The sequence below is a fragment of the Aythya marila genome (assembly GCF_965140915.1).
Source record: "Aythya marila genome assembly, chromosome: Z".
Taxonomy (NCBI): Eukaryota; Metazoa; Chordata; class Aves; order Anseriformes; family Anatidae; genus Aythya; species Aythya marila.
In genome coordinates, this window is record NC_139080.1 from 24,979,745 (window position 1) to 24,999,000 (window position 19,256).

Here is a 19,256-nt window from a genome sequence, read left to right on the forward strand (position 1 = left end):
GAATAAAATTTTGTTTCTATTTTTTGTTTTACAGAGTTCCAAAACTTTCTTGTAACAATGTTCTTTGTGGTTTTGTTTTCAGATAAAAAAGCTGGTATATGTTTATCTGATGCGTTATGCAGAAGAGCAGCAAGATCTAGCTTTGTTGTCCATCAGTACTTTTCAGCGTGCTTTAAAAGTGAGTGACTCTTAAACAACATTTCATACAGAATTCTGAGCAGGCATCACAAAAACAGGAAGACAGTTTTAAGTGTAGTCAGGTAAACTAAAGCATATAAATAACTTGAAACTACTTTACCTGATGCAGATATGTCATTGACAGAGTTTTTTGTGCTGCCTCAAACCTCATCAAGTATGAAGCAGCTAAGCCTTCATGAAGTTAAAATTACCTTACTAAAGAAATGTAGCGGAGTGGTGCTGAGTACACATGCACAACATTTAACTTCTGGAATGACTTTGCTCTTTACTAGGTAAATTATGCATGTAGAAAGAAGACCTTATTTTTCTGTGATCTGCCTGTTTCTGTGTAAAAGATGTTTATGTGCAATAGAGAAGTGGAACATAAGGAAGACAGCAGTACTTTAATAACAATACTCAATGTCTTGCATGTGCTACTTCTAATAAAAAGTGCTGAAAATGCAGCCTTCAGTAGAGTTTTATTTCTGATACATATTAAAATGTGGCATGGGATTTGAGAGCAAAAAAAATAGATTGCCTTTGAAGTGTGACTCTAGAGATTTGGAAAGGTCTTTTAAGTCTCTGCCCTTAAATTTGGCCAGATCTTATAAGAGGAGGTTGGATTTTTGTTGTTGTATTTATTCCTTGTACTCATCTTACACAGCTATTCTTGATGCATGCAAAGCCCATGGTAAATGGACTAGATTTACATAACTGTTCTTCAAAATACAGATAATACAGGCTTTAAAATTCCACATTCTTAAAAAAAGAAATGGATTTCATTACTGGCTTCAGATTATATCTTGCAGTAAAGAACAGAAGCGGATATGTAGTTAGGAAGAACTTGAGTGGGATTATCACAACTAAGAACCACATTTTAGTTTGCTAATTGTTATATTTAATAATAAAACTAATCTAGTTAATTTTTTGAGAATACCTCAATTCCACTTGGATTGCAGTTTCAGATCATTGATCGTTAAATAAAACATTGGTTTATGAAAAATGAATTACAGTTTTCCTTTGCCAGATTTCTAGATGTTTACTATATTAATGTTTTCTGTCGTTTGTTGTTGTTATTGTTGTTGAAAACTTACTGCGTGAAGTTTAGCACATTTACTTATTAGTTTGTCCTTAAATTGCAAGTCTGATTGATCTACTAGATACAGGTGGATTAATGTGCCCTCACTAGTATAAATGCCTCAGAGGATTTGATGATGTCTTTCTGCACTATCTTATTTTATTTCTTCCCTTCTCTGCTATTTTTTTAGGATCCTAATCAGCTAATCCGTGCAAGTGCTTTGAGAGTTCTCTCTAGTATCCGTGTGCCAATTATTGTTCCTATTATGATGCTTGCTATTAAGGAAGCCTCTTCTGATTTATCACCTTATGTGAGGAAGAATGCAGCCCACGCAATCCAAAAACTGTACAGGTGAGTCATTCTGAAAAATACTGAAACATGATTTTAAAGATCATTGTGCACTCTTTAGTAAGACTACTGTGGGGGTTGTGTGTGCCTCAGACATGTTTATCAGATCTGTTTATTAAAAAGTACAAAATGTACATAGACGTTCAGTCACTCAACTGATTTGACTGGAGTTCAGGCACCTTTGGATTTTTTCCCAAGTTACTACAGCAAACATTTCCGGATTCTTGATTTTAACTGTTGGCCAATAGCATAATTACTGTCTGCTGCTCTTTTGAAAGACTGCATACTGTGATAATTTTCTTAAATTGCTATCTGTTTAAAATATCTTCATAAAAATTTGAAAATATAATTCTGTTCTTTTTGAATTTGCTTTTTTTTTTTTTTTTAACCATGGGCTAAGCATTACATTGTTTTCTTTCCTCCCTTGTTTTCCATGGCATATTCTTGTAATACTCTTTTAAGATCGAGGTGTTCTGGTTAATAACTGTAGTGCTTTGATACATGTATAGCAAACTCAGATGTATTGTAAGTTTCAGAAATTAAAAACTTCATTTGTTGAATTGGTTCAACCTTGATACAATAATACACCCCTGAACTGTATTTATGCTTGCTAGAATAACAGGATAAGTATGAAAAGATTTAGAAAGAAATGGGTACACACATCTTTTGCTTTCTAATATGCCAGTTACTGTCATCACTTTAAGTAGATATTTTGACGTGTCTTCTCAGAATCTAAGATTTCTGTTTAGCATCCCTATCTTTCATCTTAAAGGGATTCACTGTGGTTTATAGTGTAGATGACGAATTAATACTACTTAGTAGAATTTTTATCTATGCATATCCACCTCTTCCAAATCTTCCTCTTCCCTCCTCTGAAATTCTTATGGAAGAGCTCTTAAAAAGAGGTGGGTACAAAGAGGTGGATATGGTCTTATTCAGCAAGATCTTGAAATCATTCTTGCAAATACCATAAAAAGCTTATCCCTTGCAGCACAATTTGAAGAAACTGGCTTCACTCTCTTCTAGGTTCCATGACTTCCTGACTGGTAGTAAAATGGACATGCACATCACAGTAATTAATCCCTGCCTGCTTTCATTTGCAAATGAAAATAATATTCCCTAAAAGTACCTTTAATGGTTTAGAGGGCCTGTAGAAGGCCTTCACAGAAGTTTTTACTTCACATAAATGTCCTAGGCATCATGATGTGAGGTTTCAAACTGCTGTAGCTGTACAGTCCACCCTACCTGGACTACAGTAAACTTCATTGTCACTTGTGAATAGAGTAGTAAATAGCAATTTTGTCTGTGGTAGAAGGATTTGAGAGCTGTTTATAGAAAGCATGCCAACTTTACCATCATGTTTTAAAAATACACTAGTACATTTGTCATGGCTCATAGCCCTGGTTTACCACAGAACAAAGGGAGAGAGTATAATTTTCTGGATTATGTGAAGAAGGAGCAATTCTCAGAACTGGTGAAGAAACCATCAAATTAATTTCTCTATAGGCAGATAGTTGGTTTGCCTTCAAATAGGGGTCTTTCACTGGCAGTGTCAGCAGATGTGTCAAGAGGGATCATGACTGGTACCTCCATTGTTCAGTAGTGCAGATCATTCCCTGGTGGCAAGGCTGTCTTTTGGCCTGTTTTTTTTTTTTTTTTTTTTTTTATAAGCAAGTCATTTCAGAAGACTCTGAAGTTGGTTAGAATCAGAATTTTGCAGGGCATAGATTTTCGCTTTGAAGATCAGTCAACAGTTTATGTACTGTCCTACATCTAATTACTCTATCTTCTGAGAGCATTTAAGCAAGAAGCGCTAGCAGTTTATTCTAATAGTGCCTGTATGCTTCATTTACTTTTTGGTTTCCATAACTTCTCAATCTCTTCCATAGTCCTGTAGCTCACTTAGTGTTACAGACTTCTGGATACAGGCTCGATACTCCAATCTTCCTTGCATTTAGTATCATGGTGTTTGGATGTATGCCTGACCTAGAAGAGCTTGTTCATTAGTGGTTCAATCAATCTTAGCAGCAGGAGCCTCACATATCCAAACAGAGGAGATTTCAGGCATAGTATGAACAGCAACATTTGTGCCCAAAGCGATCAACATTGCTAGCTACATTGGAGTAATTTTATCATTGAAAATGTCAGACCTTTTGCTTATTTAGAGTGCACTTCAAAGCTATTGGTGTCTTCTGTCTGTCAATAGAAAACTGTGTACTTGAAGTTACTCGCAGCAAGATTTGGAAGAGGACTTCTTAAAAGTTCCATCGCTAGTATTAAGACATACTGTGCTATTACTAATAGATGCCATAATGGGAACACATCACTCTGAGCTCTTTAGCCTTTTCTTTTCTTTATCTAAAACTTCAGAGAGCGGAGGTGGAGCCATGCGAATTCCATCATCAAAACCCTTCTCAGAAATTGTCTTGATCATGTACAAAATTGTTTTTTTCAAAATGTCTTATTACTAAATTATTCACCTCCCTCTTCCTCGTGCCAACTTTAAAGATTTGAAATAAGGCCTATTAGAAAGACTCTGGGCTTTTCATCTGAAGGTTTTGGTCCTTGGCCGAAGATCCATTAATTTTATTTATTTGTTTGTTTAAACAAAAATAGAACTTGCAACAAAAGGTGGCTGTAAAAACAGGGATAGAACAATGCTGTTGTTTTACATATGCTGACCATAGGGGCTTCTAACAAAGTTTAGTTCTCCATTTAGCATGCTCTGGTATTGCTAGATACTACAGCTGTAGTGAACTAGTATGCAGCTAGATACTCATTTGTGATTCTGTACTGTAAAGGATGTACTGTGCGTTAGGGCAATTCGTCAGTCATAGTTGAAAATGAAGTGTACAATGATGACCAAACACTTCCTTACTTAATTGTGATTGCATCCATATTGAAATGAGTTCTCAAAGTTACAGAACTCTATGTCCATATGGCTCTTTGAGTCTACTGTATCTTTGTATTGTCTTCTGCCTTGGCTTTGAGTTCTTCCATGTTGTAAGGATCCATGATGAAGAAGAAACTGGAAAGACAAGTTGGTACTTGCCTACCAGCTGTTAGGAAGCAAGTCTGGCAATGAATGATGTGTCTAGCAAACTTTTCTTTGCTTGCTGAATATGCAAAAAGTTAATAAAAAGCCTTTTTTTTTTATTGTTGTTACTACTGTTTTACCTCCAGCTTTACTATATAGGACTTGAAGCAGCCTATTTTTCTTTAGATTACACACCAGCTTGGTACATATACCCTTGACTACAATTCTAAAACTTCTTGAATTCCCACACTTCTGACTAAAATTGATCAAGTTAACAAAGTGTCTTGCTTGAAGCTTTATGTTATTAATCAAGTAGTAAAGGTATCATTCTGCTTGGCGTGATGTTCATTTACTACCGAATTCGTTCATGCTTATGGTCCCTTCTGCAGAAGCACCAATGTCGTTGTGATTTAACATTTGAAGCTGTCAAGTTCTCCCTAATGTGTTGGTCTCTCTTAATATTTCTTAATATAATTAAGATTGTTATTTTTGTTATACTACCTAGATGTGTTCTGTAATCTTTATATTTCTTCAATTCATAAATATATTCCATACTGAACTCCTCTCAGTCAAGGTATTTTAAAATCATTTCTTTGGAATACTTGATTTTTCTGGAAGTAGTTTCTTTAACACTTCTGGTTCCTAGCTTGTGTCTGAGGACAACAAACCTAAACTTTAAAAATGTTTCATATCTCTGACCAAATATGTAAAAAGTTCTCATTTTTCCTTCTAGTCTTGATCCAGAGCAAAAAGAAATGTTAATTGAAGTGATAGAAAAGCTTTTGAAGGATAGAAGTACGGTAAGAGCCAAATGTTGCTATTACATAAATACTCTCTCCCTCTCTCCCTCCATTTAAGTGTGTGTGTATGTGTGTGTGTATATATATATATATATACACACTTAATATAAAATATATGTATTTAAAGAATTGTGTTACAAACTGTTGAATGATAGCCTGTGGTTTCTACTTCTTTAAGTCTTAATAATGTGTTTTTATGTATCCTGGTTTTGGGTGGGATAGGGTTGATTTTCTTCATAGCTGATATGGTGTTCTGGATTTTGAATGAGAAAAGTGTTAACAACACACCAATACTTTAGCTGTTGCTAAGCAGAGCTTACACCGACTCAAGGACTTTTCAGCTTCTCATGCTGGCCTGCTAGCCCTTGATAGGGGTACACAAGGAACTGAGAGGGGAACACAGCCGAGACAGCTGATCCAGTCTGACCAAGGGATATCCCATACTATGTGGAATCATGTTCAGCCAAATTGGGGGTTTGGCTGGAGTGGGGATTCTGCTGCTCAAGGCCTGCATGGGCATCAGTCAGCGGATGGTGACGAATTTCATTGTGCATCAATTGCTTTGTATATTCTTCTATCATCATTATTATTATTTTCCTTTGCTTTCTGTCCTGTTAAGCTGTTGTTATCTTAACCTGTGAGTTTCTACTTTTTTTGATTCTCTCCCCCATCCCACTGTTGGGCAGGGGGAAGTGATTGAACATCTGTGCAGTACTTAGCTACCTGCTGGGTTAAACCATAACAATATGCTTCAAAATATAAGCATCACTGTATGTATATGCAGGATACTGTGTATTTAATACTGATTATCTCCACCTGTAAGACAGGTAATTTTGCTTGCATCATAGGTATTCTTCACCTGTTTGGTTAGTGTGTTTTTTGTGTATGCTTTTTTAAACTTGATTTTGAAAATGAAAGTTAAGTAATGACACAGGTAAGCATATAAGTGTCTCTGTATAAACACTTCTTCATTTAGATGTTAGCTAGATCATTTCTATTTGCTTGTGATATTTTAAAAATACATTGATTCTGTATAATGCATAGTATACCTGTTGAAGTTCATCTGCCTTGTAGTGTGTGCAGCTGTTAAACAATAATATTTGATGAACACTAGTTGTTCTTGCAAATAGTTCCTCTTCCCACTTGTTAAGTAAAACTGGAGTCCTGTTATAATTTCTGTAGATTTAACACCCCCTTTATATTTTGCCTGCCCTATAATACATACATGTTTAAGTCTTCTATGTGAACTCCTGGATGTCTCATATTGTGAGGTCAGGTGTCCACATTTCTAATACTTCTCTTTCTGTACCCACTACAATAAATTTTCACAAGTTTAAGTCAGGTAATTGAGTGATGAGTCAGAAGATGAACTTCAAATATAAGATAGAGACGTAAAATAAAACATTTCTCTTATTTTTGCTAAAATGAGTAATGTAGCAAATGTCATATTTTTTGACTAAAGGCAAGTATTGCTAGGTACCAGAGAGTGTGTTGCTTCAGCTACTATTAGCCGCTTGCTTGCTGTTCTTTGTTTTAACTTTAATTTTACTATTTACATCTAACATTTTCCTCTATTACTAATGAAATGTACAGGAATATATTGTCTGTTATTCCAGTAAAGTCCAGATGTCCAGGACATAAATGGTGTCAATCTCTAATAGGCATCTCACAACTTCCACTGAAGGGTTGCTGAAGGAAAGTGTCAGAGCTTAATGGCTCAGCAGACAGTAAATCAGTTAGTTAGTTCTCCTGACTGCATCCGCACTTGACCTGTACTCATTTGTCAGAGGCCTTTGTGCTTCTGTGGAGTTGCCCCCCAGTGGTTCTTCGTGTATTTTGTTTTTGTGGTTCATGCTCTTGGTGTGCATGCAATCTGTGAATGTGAGATTAGATTCTTTATACCTGTGGAGCATAAAGGACAGAGGAGCCATCTTTGTTTCTTTTTATTGCTCATGGCAGGAAAATGAAATCCTTGAATTTTCACTCTGTTCCCTAGTCCTTATTCCTTAAGGTAGAAGGCAAGTTATCCAACAAGTAGTCCTTTATGCATCTATATTTTCAAAACGTTAGAGGAAAAAAATACAGGGTTGGTTAGGATCTTCTTTTTCCCAGTGTTAATTGTGGCACTTGGAGATGCTTACAGAGGAAGTTAATTCTCATTGCGTAGTATATGCCATTATTCTGATGCCTTCGTGGCAATGTATAATGGACATAGTGTATGAGAATAGCAGCTGAAGCAATAGCTATAGTTAAGCTATTTTTTACCCCAGCACATTCAAGAACATAATAATGATGGTCTAGATCTTGGTCTTCTAGACCTTTTCAGAAAAGCACTGGAAACATAATACAGTTAACCTGCTGAAGTGTTTTTCTCCCTCTATTCCTGTTGGTCTGTTCCTTAGCAAGGCCTGATTTTGGGCTGAGACATTTCAGCTTCAGAAATTTTACTTGTTCAAGAAGGACTAAGAAGAATTCTGAAATGGAACAATACAAATCTCTTTTTGGGGCTTTGAATCAAAACTGCATTGTAATATACAGTGCTTCATCCCAGGCTCCACAGCCTATTGTGGTATAAAATGGATCTGTCTCTGTTTACTTGCTTGATAGTTTCTTTGGGAAGACCAATCTAGCACAGTAAAGCTCCAGTTTTAGTAGTCATTTTTGGTCGTGTTCCACTGAATGTTCCCAGGAAGCCTCCAAATTTTCTAACAAAAAGCATAAAATGCATAAGTGTTTTGTTACCAGATAACTGGTCTGAATAAGTTCTCATCTTTTCTCTCCAGTTAGAGAACACAGCAATTCACTCAGTGCAGGAAACAGTTTTGCCATTTTAAGCTACTTCTAGCTTTTTAGAGTAGAAAAGATGCAGCCACTGTACAGGTAGAATGGAATAGAATAGTTCAGTTGGAAGGGACATTCAAAGATCTAGTCCAGCTGTCTGACCTCTTCAGGGCTAAACAAAAAACAGGGCTTATTATTGAGAGTATTGTCCAAATATCTCCTGAACACTGATAGGAATGCTGTTGATGATAGTCCAATGCTCCAATCTATCTCAATCCCTCTGCAAATCTTCTCATCCCTCCAGGGAGTCAACAGCACCTCACAGTTTAGAGTCATCCTCAAATTTGTTGAGGATGCACTCCAGTCCAGGTGGTGGTCCCTATGTGCAGGTATTCATATGTAGACTACACGAGCTTACATAGGATACTTAGTCTTTCTTACTTAGGCTACTATGCCTTATTTACGCTCTTCTTTGATGTTTATATAAATTTGAATCAACACCTTTTTGTGTTTTGTAAGGAAAACTACATTTCCTATACTTTATGTACAAGAATCACAGAATCAGAATCACAGAATTTTCTAGGTTGGAAGAGACCTCAAGGTCATCGAGTCCAACCTCCAACCTAACGCTAACAGCCCTCCACTAAACCATATCCCTAAGCTCTACATCTAAACGTCTTTTAAAGACTTCCAGGGATGGTGACTCCACCACTTCCCTGGGCAGCCTGTTCCAGTGTCTAACAACCCTTTCAGTAAAGAAGTTCTTCCTAACATCTAACCTAAAACTCCCCTGGCTCAACTTAAGCCCATTCCCTCTCGTCCTGTCACCAGGCATGTGGGAGAACAGGCCGACCCCCACCTCGCTACAGCCTCCCTTGAGGTACCTATAGAGAGCGATAAGGTCGCCCCTGAGCCTCCTCTTCTCCAGGCTGAACAAGCCCAGCTCCCTCAGCCGCTCCTCGTAGGACTTGTTCTCCAGGCCCCTCACCAGCTTCGTCGCCCTTCTCTGCACCCGCTCAAGCACCTCCATGTCCTTCTTGTAGCGAGGGGCCCAAAACTGAACACAGTACTCGAGGTGCGGCCTCACCAGAGCTGAGTACAGGGGGACGATCACCTCCCTAGCCCTGCTGGTCACACTGTTCCTGATACAAGCCAGGATGCCGTTGGCCTTCTTGGCCACCTGAGCACACTGCTGGCTCATATTCAGCCGACTATCCACCATCACTCCCAGGTCCTTCTCTGCCTGGCAGCTTTCCAACCATTCCTCTCCCAGCCTGTAGCTCAGCTTGGGGTTATTGCGCCCCAGGTGCAGGACCCGGCACTTGGCCTTGTTGAACTTCATGCAGTTGGCCTCAGCCCATCGGTGCAGACTATCCAGATCCTCCTGCAGAGCTTTCCTACCCTCAAGCAGATCGACACACGCACCTAACTTGGTGTCATCTGTGAACTTATTGAGGGTGCACTCGATGCCCTCGTCCAGATCATCGATGAAGATATTAAAGAGGACCGAAGATATTAAAGAGGAAAAAACAAAACAAAACAAAAAGTGTCCTACACAGATAAGCAAAGACTGCAAACTAAAGTTTCTAAAAACTTTCATGAAGAAAAATACCAGGTTTGTCTTCACAGGAATTCTAGAAATGGGCTGAGCTGTAGAACAACAGCATTTCACTATAGCCATATGAAATCCATCTGCTTGATGAATGCTATTTTTCTTTTTATTCTTATTTTTATTTTTTTCAGCTTCCATTGACTGTTTAATAGTGAGTTGGCTTGAAATTTGAAGGGTAGTAATGTGGAACTCAAACCATGTGTTTACTTCATGCTAGTCTTTGGATTCCTGCAATGCAAGTGCACAGAAGCTGTTCCCTTAGTATCAGCATTAGTTATCACCTCCTTGTAGTTTTAACCTAGTGCCAGTAGTTCAGGTTCACAGTACTATTTAGTTAGATAGTGTCTTTACCAGAGTGGGAGAATCCTAGTGAATTTGGAAACTGTAGAACAGTATTGATTCTCAGCTTTTTCATTTTTCCCCCAATGTAAGTATGTCATAGTCCTCACATCAAAGTATCTGGTTACTTCTGGCATTTCTGTGTACTAAACGCCAATAATCTTCAAATAAGCATCATGCTTGCTGTATATGATATTTGGACGGGGGAAATCTAGCATGTAATTCTTAATTCTTAATTTTTGTTCTTTTTCCATTCCTTTTAGATATGATTGGAGGGGGAGTGTAGCTTTTATCATTAATGACATATATTACAGTTGAGTATTTATTGTTCAAGTAATTCTTGAAAATTCTCTATAATTACAAATTTTTACTTGGTTTCTTTTCTATAACCACTTGAACTCTCACAGTATTTTTGAGTCTTAGTAACATAATCTCTATTTTAAAATGAGGTAGAATACCTACTAAATATAGATAACTCTACATTTAATGTAAAACAAATTTATTGTAAGAGAACATGCTATTGTGCATTATTAATGTAGTTTATGTTGCATAGAAAAGGTAAAACATTTAAATTAGTTGGAGTCATTTTACATTTTAAATAGCAAGAAACTGTCTAGATAGGAATTTTACTACAGTAAAATTAAACTGTTTTATCAGACACTACAACATGTGTTCATTTGTTAGGTCTCAATCAGTAGTAAGTTTTAATATAAGCTGAAGTAAGCAAAACATGAAATGAGAGAGATGCTTACCCCAACAAGTCATTAAAATTTCTAGTGACAAATGAAACATCATTCTGCTTTTTAAATGATTTAACACCAACATTCAGTTAAAAGCCAAACTCAGTTAATATACATTACAAAAAGTACCAAGTTAACCATGATTACCATATGATGGCTAAACAAATTACACAATCACAGAATTGTCTAGGTTGGAAGAAACCTCAAGATCATCAAGTCCAACCTCTAACCTAACACCAACACGTCCTCCACTAAACCATTATCACTAAACTCTACATCTAAACATATCACTAAGCTCTACATCTACATCTAAACGTCTTTTAAAGACCTCCAGGGATGGTGACTCCACCACTTCCCTGGGCAGCCCATTCCAATACCCCACAACACTTTCGGTAAAGAAGTTCTTCCTAATATCCGACCTAAAACACCCCTGGCGCAACTTTAACCTGTTCCCCCTCGTCCTGTCACCAGGCACGTGGGAGAACAGACCAACCCCCACCTCGCTACAGCCTCCTTTAAGGTACCTCTAGAGAGTAATAAGGTTGCCCCTGAGCCTCTTCTTCTCCAGGCTGAACAATCCCATCTCCCTCAGCTGCTCCTCATAGGACTTGTTCTCCAGACCCCTCACCAGCTTTGTTGCCTTAAGCACCTCGATGTCCTTCCTGTAGCAAGGGGCCCAACACTGAACACAGTACTCGAGGTGCGGCCTCACCAGAGCCAAATACAGGGGGACAATCGCTTCCCTCTCCCTGCTGGCCACACTGCTACTTGTACAAGCCAGGATGCTGTTGGCCTTCTTGGCCACCTGAGCACACTGCTGGCTCATATTCAGCCGACTATCCACCAATACTCCCAGGTCCTTCTCTGCCTGGCAGCTCTCCAACCATTCCTCTCCCAGCCTGTAGCTCTGCTTGGGGTTGTTGTGCCCCAGGTTCAGGACCCGGCACTTGACCTTGTTGAACTTCAAGCAGTTGACCTCAGCCCATCGGTCCAGCCTATCCAGATCCTCCTGCAGAGCCTTCCTACCCTCAAGCAGATCGACACACGCACCTAACTTGGTGTCATCTGCAAACTTACTGAGGGTGCACTCGATGCCCTCGTCCAGATCATCGATGAAGATATTAAAGAGGACCGGCCCCAGCACCGAGCCCTGGGGGACGCCACTAGTGACTGGCCTCCAACTGGACTTGACTCCATTCACCACGACTCTTTGGGCCCGGCTATCCAGCCAGTTTCTAACCCAACGAAGCGTGCGCCAGTCCAAGCCAAGAGCAGCCAGTTCCTTGAGGAGAATGTTGTGGGGAACAGTGTCAAAAGCTTTACTGAAGTCAAGGTAGACCACATCCATAGCCTTTCCCTCATCTGCCCAGCGTGTCACTTTGTCGTAGAAGGAGATCAGGTTCATCAAACAGGACCTGCCTTTCATAAACCCATGCTGACTGGGCCTGATTGCCTGCTTGCCCTGCAAGTGCTGCATGATGACACTCAAGATAATCTGCTCCATGAGCTTCCCTGGCACGTGCTCCATGAACCATTCATCAAGTTTCCCCACACATCCAGTAATGGCTGGAGATTCTCCTTAGTCCTCCATTTTGTGTTGATGTATTTGTAAAAATACTTTTTGTTGTCTTTAATGGCAGTAGCCAGATTGAGCTTCGAATGAGCTTTGGCCTTTCTAATTTTGTCCCTGCACAGCCTCATAACATCCTTATAGCCGTCCTGAGTGGCCTGCCCTCTTTTCCAAAGATTATAAACCCTCGTTTTTCTCCAAGCTCAAGCCGCAACTCTCTGTTCAGCCAGGCCGGTCTTCTTCCACACCGGCTCATCTTTGGGCAAGTGGGGACAGACCACTCTTGAGCCATTAAGATTTCCTTCTAATTACTGTGTGGAGTTTTGCATCCTGGCAAACTTGCTGTGCTGCAGGTGGATTCTAACATGACTCTTTCCTCCCTTTGCCTTCTCCTCCCCAGCTCATCTGGCCTAACTGAACGTAACTCAGGACTGATAGTGCTAACATTAAAAAATGATCCTAGGAATTGGTGATGTCTTTGCAATGAGTATTCTTGATCTTTTAAACTAAAGCAGTCTCTGTGGGTATGTATAATGAGGGGGAAAAAACACTGGGCTTTCTTCTATTCAACAATAGGCTTCTGTTAATAAGTTAATGTTTTGGTTTAAAAACAAAATATATGTCTAAGACATTGTTTTCTTATTGATGTAATGTTGGTAAAAGCTTCACTTCTGTGGAAAAAAATTACTGAGTTTGTGCAGATGTTTTATTGTGATAGATCTATTATCCCACTATTAGAAGATAAATGACTGATCTTTTCCAGTTTCCTTGCCTTCAGAAAATTGAAATAAGAAGGGGAATATCATTTGGGCTGTATGATTAGGGCAGGTGGGGTGGCCATTAATTTAAGAGAGAGAAATCTTGGCAGCATAGGCCAACTTGCACTGTATTATCAATCAAACCTCGATGCACTTCTTGTGATGACCCAGCACTCTCAGGTTTTCGCAGCGTTAATTAGAATTCATGACAAAATAGATGCAAGGAAACGTTTTGTACCCTTCATAATTTTATAGAAAATTTATTGTTATTAGAGGAACCATTTGCTTAGTGTGATTTTTTTCATTACCAGCTTGTCAACTAGCATAGATAATCTGGAGAAAATATGAACTCCATAGATTGGGTGTCACTTTTGTTGATGGTTCATGTAGTTTACCTTGGAGCACAGCTAATGGCTGAAGTTCATAGCAACAGCACAGAAAAATGTGGCAACCAGTGGAAGACAAATGAACCATGTTTATTGCTTTAATATAAAAAATACATAAATGGAAAGCAGCATTTGAATTTGATGAGCTCATTGCTAGTTTTGTTGGAGTGATTTATATTTTCTCCTTACACAAAAAGCTACTATTGACATAGTAAGATGGAAATTAACTGACTGTTTTTTGGAAACCAATATTTTTTGGTTTTATATTCTGATTGGATCATTTTGTTTTAATTCTAAATATTTTTATGGAATGTTGAGCATTTAATAAACAAACATTATTAGCTGTTCATCTGATGTTTAGATGTATAGTGGGATCGTACTATAGGGGGAACAGTATCAAGTAGAAAATGGTCTCACATTAAGAAAGCATTAGGAAATCTCAGATAAATCCTTGTTGCCAATGCATTTTGAGAATGTTATACATCCCCCCCCCCAGATGAAAAGCTTGATTTTGGAGAATGTTAGAATGTTGCAGCGGGGGGGGGGGAGAGGCATGATCTTAAGTCATGTGGTATATGGCAATTCCTGTATTACCTTGTAAAACTAGGGACTTGCTACAGGAATAAAATTACTGTTCGTCTTGTGCACCCCTTGTAATACATAGCCTATGTTCAAATTTTTGTTAATATTTTCAAGTGTTCACAAGTGTCAGCATTCTCACTGTAAAATTAAGAAGGTTACTAACGCAAATTGAAATAAGTAATTATTTAAAATTTCTGTATTTCAATATGGTTGGCTATTTCTTTGTATCAAGTTGTGTTTTGATCACAGTAACTTTTTAAAATACTGTGCTGTTCAGATGAGATGACTCAGAGCATTCCCTTCACTGCCCCTGCTCCCACTCTTTTGCAGAAGGAAGACACAGATTAGTTCTGTGTCACCTCTATGCCCCAGAATAAATTTTAAAACTTTCTTCTATCTTGTGAATTCCAAAGGGACTAACAAGTCTGTAGTTCTGAAGATCTGGCTGGTGGTCAGCAACCACCAAGTATGGAATGTTCACTTTTTTTTGAGAAAGAGAGAATGTATATATGCTCAGTCTTTTAGTAAAGCAGCTTGGTTTAAATTGTTTTAGGAATCTGTTTTAGATACCCATTCTATGAATATGTGCTCAGTTTTAAAAAGTCAAAATTACTGTTAAATGAATTATTTTCTGTCAGTTTTCAAAGTATTATCTAAACAAAAGGGAAATACAACATAATGCTTGTACAGTACTAGTAGCAGTTAATAGGCAAATGTATCCATGCCAGAACTGCAGTCAGACACCACCATCTGTATCGTCCTTCACCTATGAACCTAAATGGTTTAAATACTAGTCTGCAACTATTTTTATAGTCATAAATCTGTGTGTGTATGCATGCATGCATCTCTCTCCTTTCTTCTCTGCCTCCTTTTCTCATATTTCAAACCTGTCAAGAGACACTACTATGCTGTAGTGTGGAGGTATAGAATATCCATAATAAAGTCAATGGGATAGTGACAAAAAAAGTATGTGGTCTCAAGTGTCATCTGTTTCTTCTAAAACTTCACAGCCTTCACACTGTCTTCTGCAACTTGGTCTTAACTTTATGGTTTTGCATTGTAATGAAATCACTTGCAGGAAAGCAGGTTTTAACATATGACTCTTTCCTCCCTTTGCCTTGCTCATCCGGCCTAACTGAACATAACTCAGGACTGATAGTGGTTTGCATGGAGCTGACCATTGTATTCTGCTGAGCTTTGGAACCACACGTAAACATAAACTGTCAGCAGTTTTTAATGACAGAACAGCTTAATGCAGCAATCTGTTAAGAAGAAAGTGTAGTAAATCAACAGCAACGACCTATTGTTTTTGTGATAGAGCAAAAATTGCGAAATTATTTTAGGTGTTGTATGTGTCTTATTTAGCTGTATGAAATAATCAAATTTTACACCCTGGAATGAATTGTATGCTTGTTGAGGCCTGCAGGTATAAGTATGTGGATGGGGCTGAAGACAATAAATGCAACTTCACGTTTATTCTTATTGGTAATTCATAAAATCCCCACAGAGCCTGAATCTTGTTTAGCATAATAGCAAGACTATATTCTGAGCTGTTTTCTTTCAATTGTAATGTTGGGCGCATACTAATAAACCAAATGTCAGCCAAATACAGGGAGAAAAATGTAGCATATGAATATCATTGTATTTAATATTTCTCAAAAAGTACCATTTCAATAAACTGCACTCCTATTTAATTGCTTACTTTAAGTCATTGGGGAAATTTTAGAGGTTGAAATGCAGATCCCCAGTGCTCAGATAGAATATGACATTAATTTGCTGCCAGAAGGCTATACTGCATGCATGCTAACTGCATACATATCAGCTGCTTCATATAAAGTCTCATCGTTCTAGTTACTTGACTTAACATGTACTTTGACACGAAACAAATCTTAATTAAAGCATTAGAACAATAATTCTAGGCACACAATGACATGTCCTTACTATGCATTGTCAGCTTTTTTCGTTTACTCACAGTTATAGTAACTTGCTGCCAGAATTTAAACAGTTATCCCAAGAAAGGTTTCTTTCTTTATATTTAGAAGAAAAAATCCCATCAGGAGGTTTGAATAAGCCTTGAAGTGTTAGAATGTTGGGAATGTATTTCATTTTCTCATGAAAGCAAAGCTGATTTTATAATCATAGTCTGTAGGAGGATCTCTGTATATATAAAGATTAATTTCTTATGGGATCAAAAAGATATGAGGTCATAACAAGACATAAATGATCCATTTCTGTAACTTCAGAACTAGTAAAAGAAGAAAAAAAGGTGAACAACATGCAGAAATTCTGCTTGTGCTCTTTGAGAAAAAGTGTTAATATATCCTCTGAATTGTATTGCTAATTTTTGTGCCTTTTTTGCACAGTGTATTCATGAAATGCTAACGATGAAATTTCATATTACAGTTAATATAGTCATAACGAGAGGAGTTTAGATCCCAGTAGTGCTGGGAAACTTACCCCAGCTCGTCTTTAGTTTGATCATGCCAGTGTTGATAAGAGAATCCAAATAGACCTTGTCGGGTACATTGCTGTATTATGCTTTGTTGCTGTGTCCTGTTATTTCTGAGTTAATTGCAAGTTCCCTGATAATTTATTTAGAAACTATAACTGTAAGAAGAAAAAAAAAAAATGTGCTTACATTGCACTGTGTCTTCAGGGCTGAGAGCTAAGATTTATGTGTCTAATAGAAACGGTAAATGTTTGCTCTAATAAACTTACCCCAATTCTATTCTAAATAAGATACCATTTCTTTGGACTTTGGGGTTTTGTTACTCATGTTTGTTTTCCTTGAATAGAAACAATTTAAAATTTAACGTATCTTAAAATGCTGAGAATTTCTAGTATTAATTCTGATTCTGATTTGTGGATGAGCTGTAGAGGGAACACTGACCTTCTGGTTTATATTTTGTTTTCTAGCTGGTAGCTGGGAGCGTCGTGATGGCATTTGAGGAAGTGTGTCCAGATAGAATAGATCTGATCCACAAAAACTACAGAAAGCTCTGTAACTTGTTGGTTGATGTGGAAGAATGGGGCCAAGTTGTTATAATCCACATGTTAACTCGATATGCACGTACACAGTTCGTAAGCCCATGGAAAACGGTAAGTTTGCAAGTCTTTTAATTATTATTGTGTGCTTGAGTTCTGAATTATTTCCTATTTTGTTTACGCTTAGTTTTTAAGATGTGTTTTTTTATGCAGGCTTTAACAAAAATGGAAATCAAATGAATAAGCCTTAACTCTTTAAGACTTCACTAATACATGGCTTCCACCCTTCATAGTGTGAAAATTCTTTTTGTAGGCTCTCACCTGTTTTAATGTACCCCATTAGCAGAAGGGACTTGGCTTTCTGTGGTTCTTTAAGTGGCATAGTTCTGTGCTGTAGGTAATTTTATGTGAGTCAGCATTAAAAAGGTTTGCCATTCTGCCCCGAAACTGGATAGATTCTACTTTTCGTTGTGAATTTGAATACCCAGTGCCACAGCATACTGAACTCTAGCAGAGCTTAGCAAAGAAATTTAATAATCTCAGAGGCTATGTGGAGACTTACATGTTTGCTCTTGAAATGTGTACTGTAAATATTGTGACATATTTATTTTGTAATAAATTATAAGTATATCCTTAAAATTTAGAAAAAAGAATATACCAAATAAAAATCCTACCACTTGTAGCAACAGAATCAAAGAGCTTAAGAAGTTAATGCAATTGACATTGGTTTCAGTACGGTTTTAATTCTAAGTAACAGTTTAAATTAAAAGAATACTTCTGGAAAAAATATTATGAAACTGCTCCACAACTCTGTTTGTTTGTATTTATTATACAGACTTGGGGTGTTACTGCTGTTAAGTTTTACCACCTAATTTGAAACTAATTCTTGTTTAAAGATGTACATATTCATTGATCTGTATACTGTTTTGCGATAGTAGTTGGAGATGGACTTTGTACAGTCACATAAAAGGATGTTTGGTGTACCAAAGTGTAATGAATATAAAATGATCCCAGAACCTAGAGAAAGTTACATCATTTGATTTCATTTCAGGTTAAAATTCTGTTGTAAGAATGTTTCTTTCCATAAAATTGCTTAAAATAAGGAAAGCCTTTTATATAATGAGACTGAATATTTATTGTATGTTGCTTGTTGTAAGAAAGCTACTTGCATTCTTCACCCTCTGAACTTCAATTTTTAAGAAGAATCAAAATCAGTAATTTACTTTACCTAAAGATACAGTTTCACAATTGGCTTCATCCAACTTCAGTTTGTGATTGGATAAAGGAAGAAAAGAAGGGGATGACCTGTCTTGGACTGAGCTTGGAGGTCTTGATAGTATTAGATTTCTTTCTCACTGTAATGTACATTTTTCACTGAGACTGGCTGAATGACAGTTACTGCTGTGACTTCTGCTATACAAATTTAAAAGGTTCATGTAACAGTCCGGCCGGTATCAACCTAAAGTTGTTCATCAGTGGTATAGTATTAATAATACTTTGTTTCCACTTTCATGAGCTTCAGTGTAAAATTTAGTTTGTCTACCTATTCAGCAATTAAATTAGCAGATTTATTTATTTTTTTCTGGGGCTAGTTGAAATGCATGCCTTTGTCAATAGGTTCTTAAATGAACACATCATACAACCGGGCATCTTGTGCAGTAGAAGAGATTTTTAATTTAGTTTATTTGCATCATTATGGATCAGTATTTAGGCTGTTTATATGTAAATGTACGATTTGAGGAACAATTAAGTGTTGACAAAGTAGATTGCAGTCATATCAATTGCAGTGTACTTTCCATAATTTTTCTAACTGACATCTTTGATGATAAATAGTGGATGCCAAGTCAAAGCCGATTATACAGTGCACTAGGAATTCATAGCGCTGTCAGGGAGAAGACCGATTGACTTTAAATTTACATATTAATGAGAAGATTTGTTAAGAGGGTGCTTGACTATAGAAAATAACAGCACATTTATAGGGCACGACACTTTATAAATAAAGCTGATGCAGGAAAATGGAAATTAAACCTATCAGATTAATAAATTCAAGACTGCTAAAATGC

The 19,256-nt window shown here is 37.4% G+C and overlaps 1 protein-coding gene across 2 annotated transcripts in view; it reads left to right on the plus strand.

Moving 5' to 3' along the window:
- Positions 1-19,256, plus strand: part of AP3B1 (adaptor related protein complex 3 subunit beta 1) — a 157,320-nt gene that overhangs the window by 22,688 nt on the left and 115,376 nt on the right. For both annotated transcript variants that reach the window (XM_082783672.1, XM_082783673.1), the window contains exons 4-7: positions 83-178; positions 1,446-1,606; positions 5,374-5,440; positions 17,125-17,307. In XM_082783672.1, coding sequence (XP_082639798.1) covers positions 83-178; positions 1,446-1,606; positions 5,374-5,440; positions 17,125-17,307 — 507 coding nt within the window. The remainder of the gene's footprint in view (positions 1-82; positions 179-1,445; positions 1,607-5,373; positions 5,441-17,124; positions 17,308-19,256) is intronic.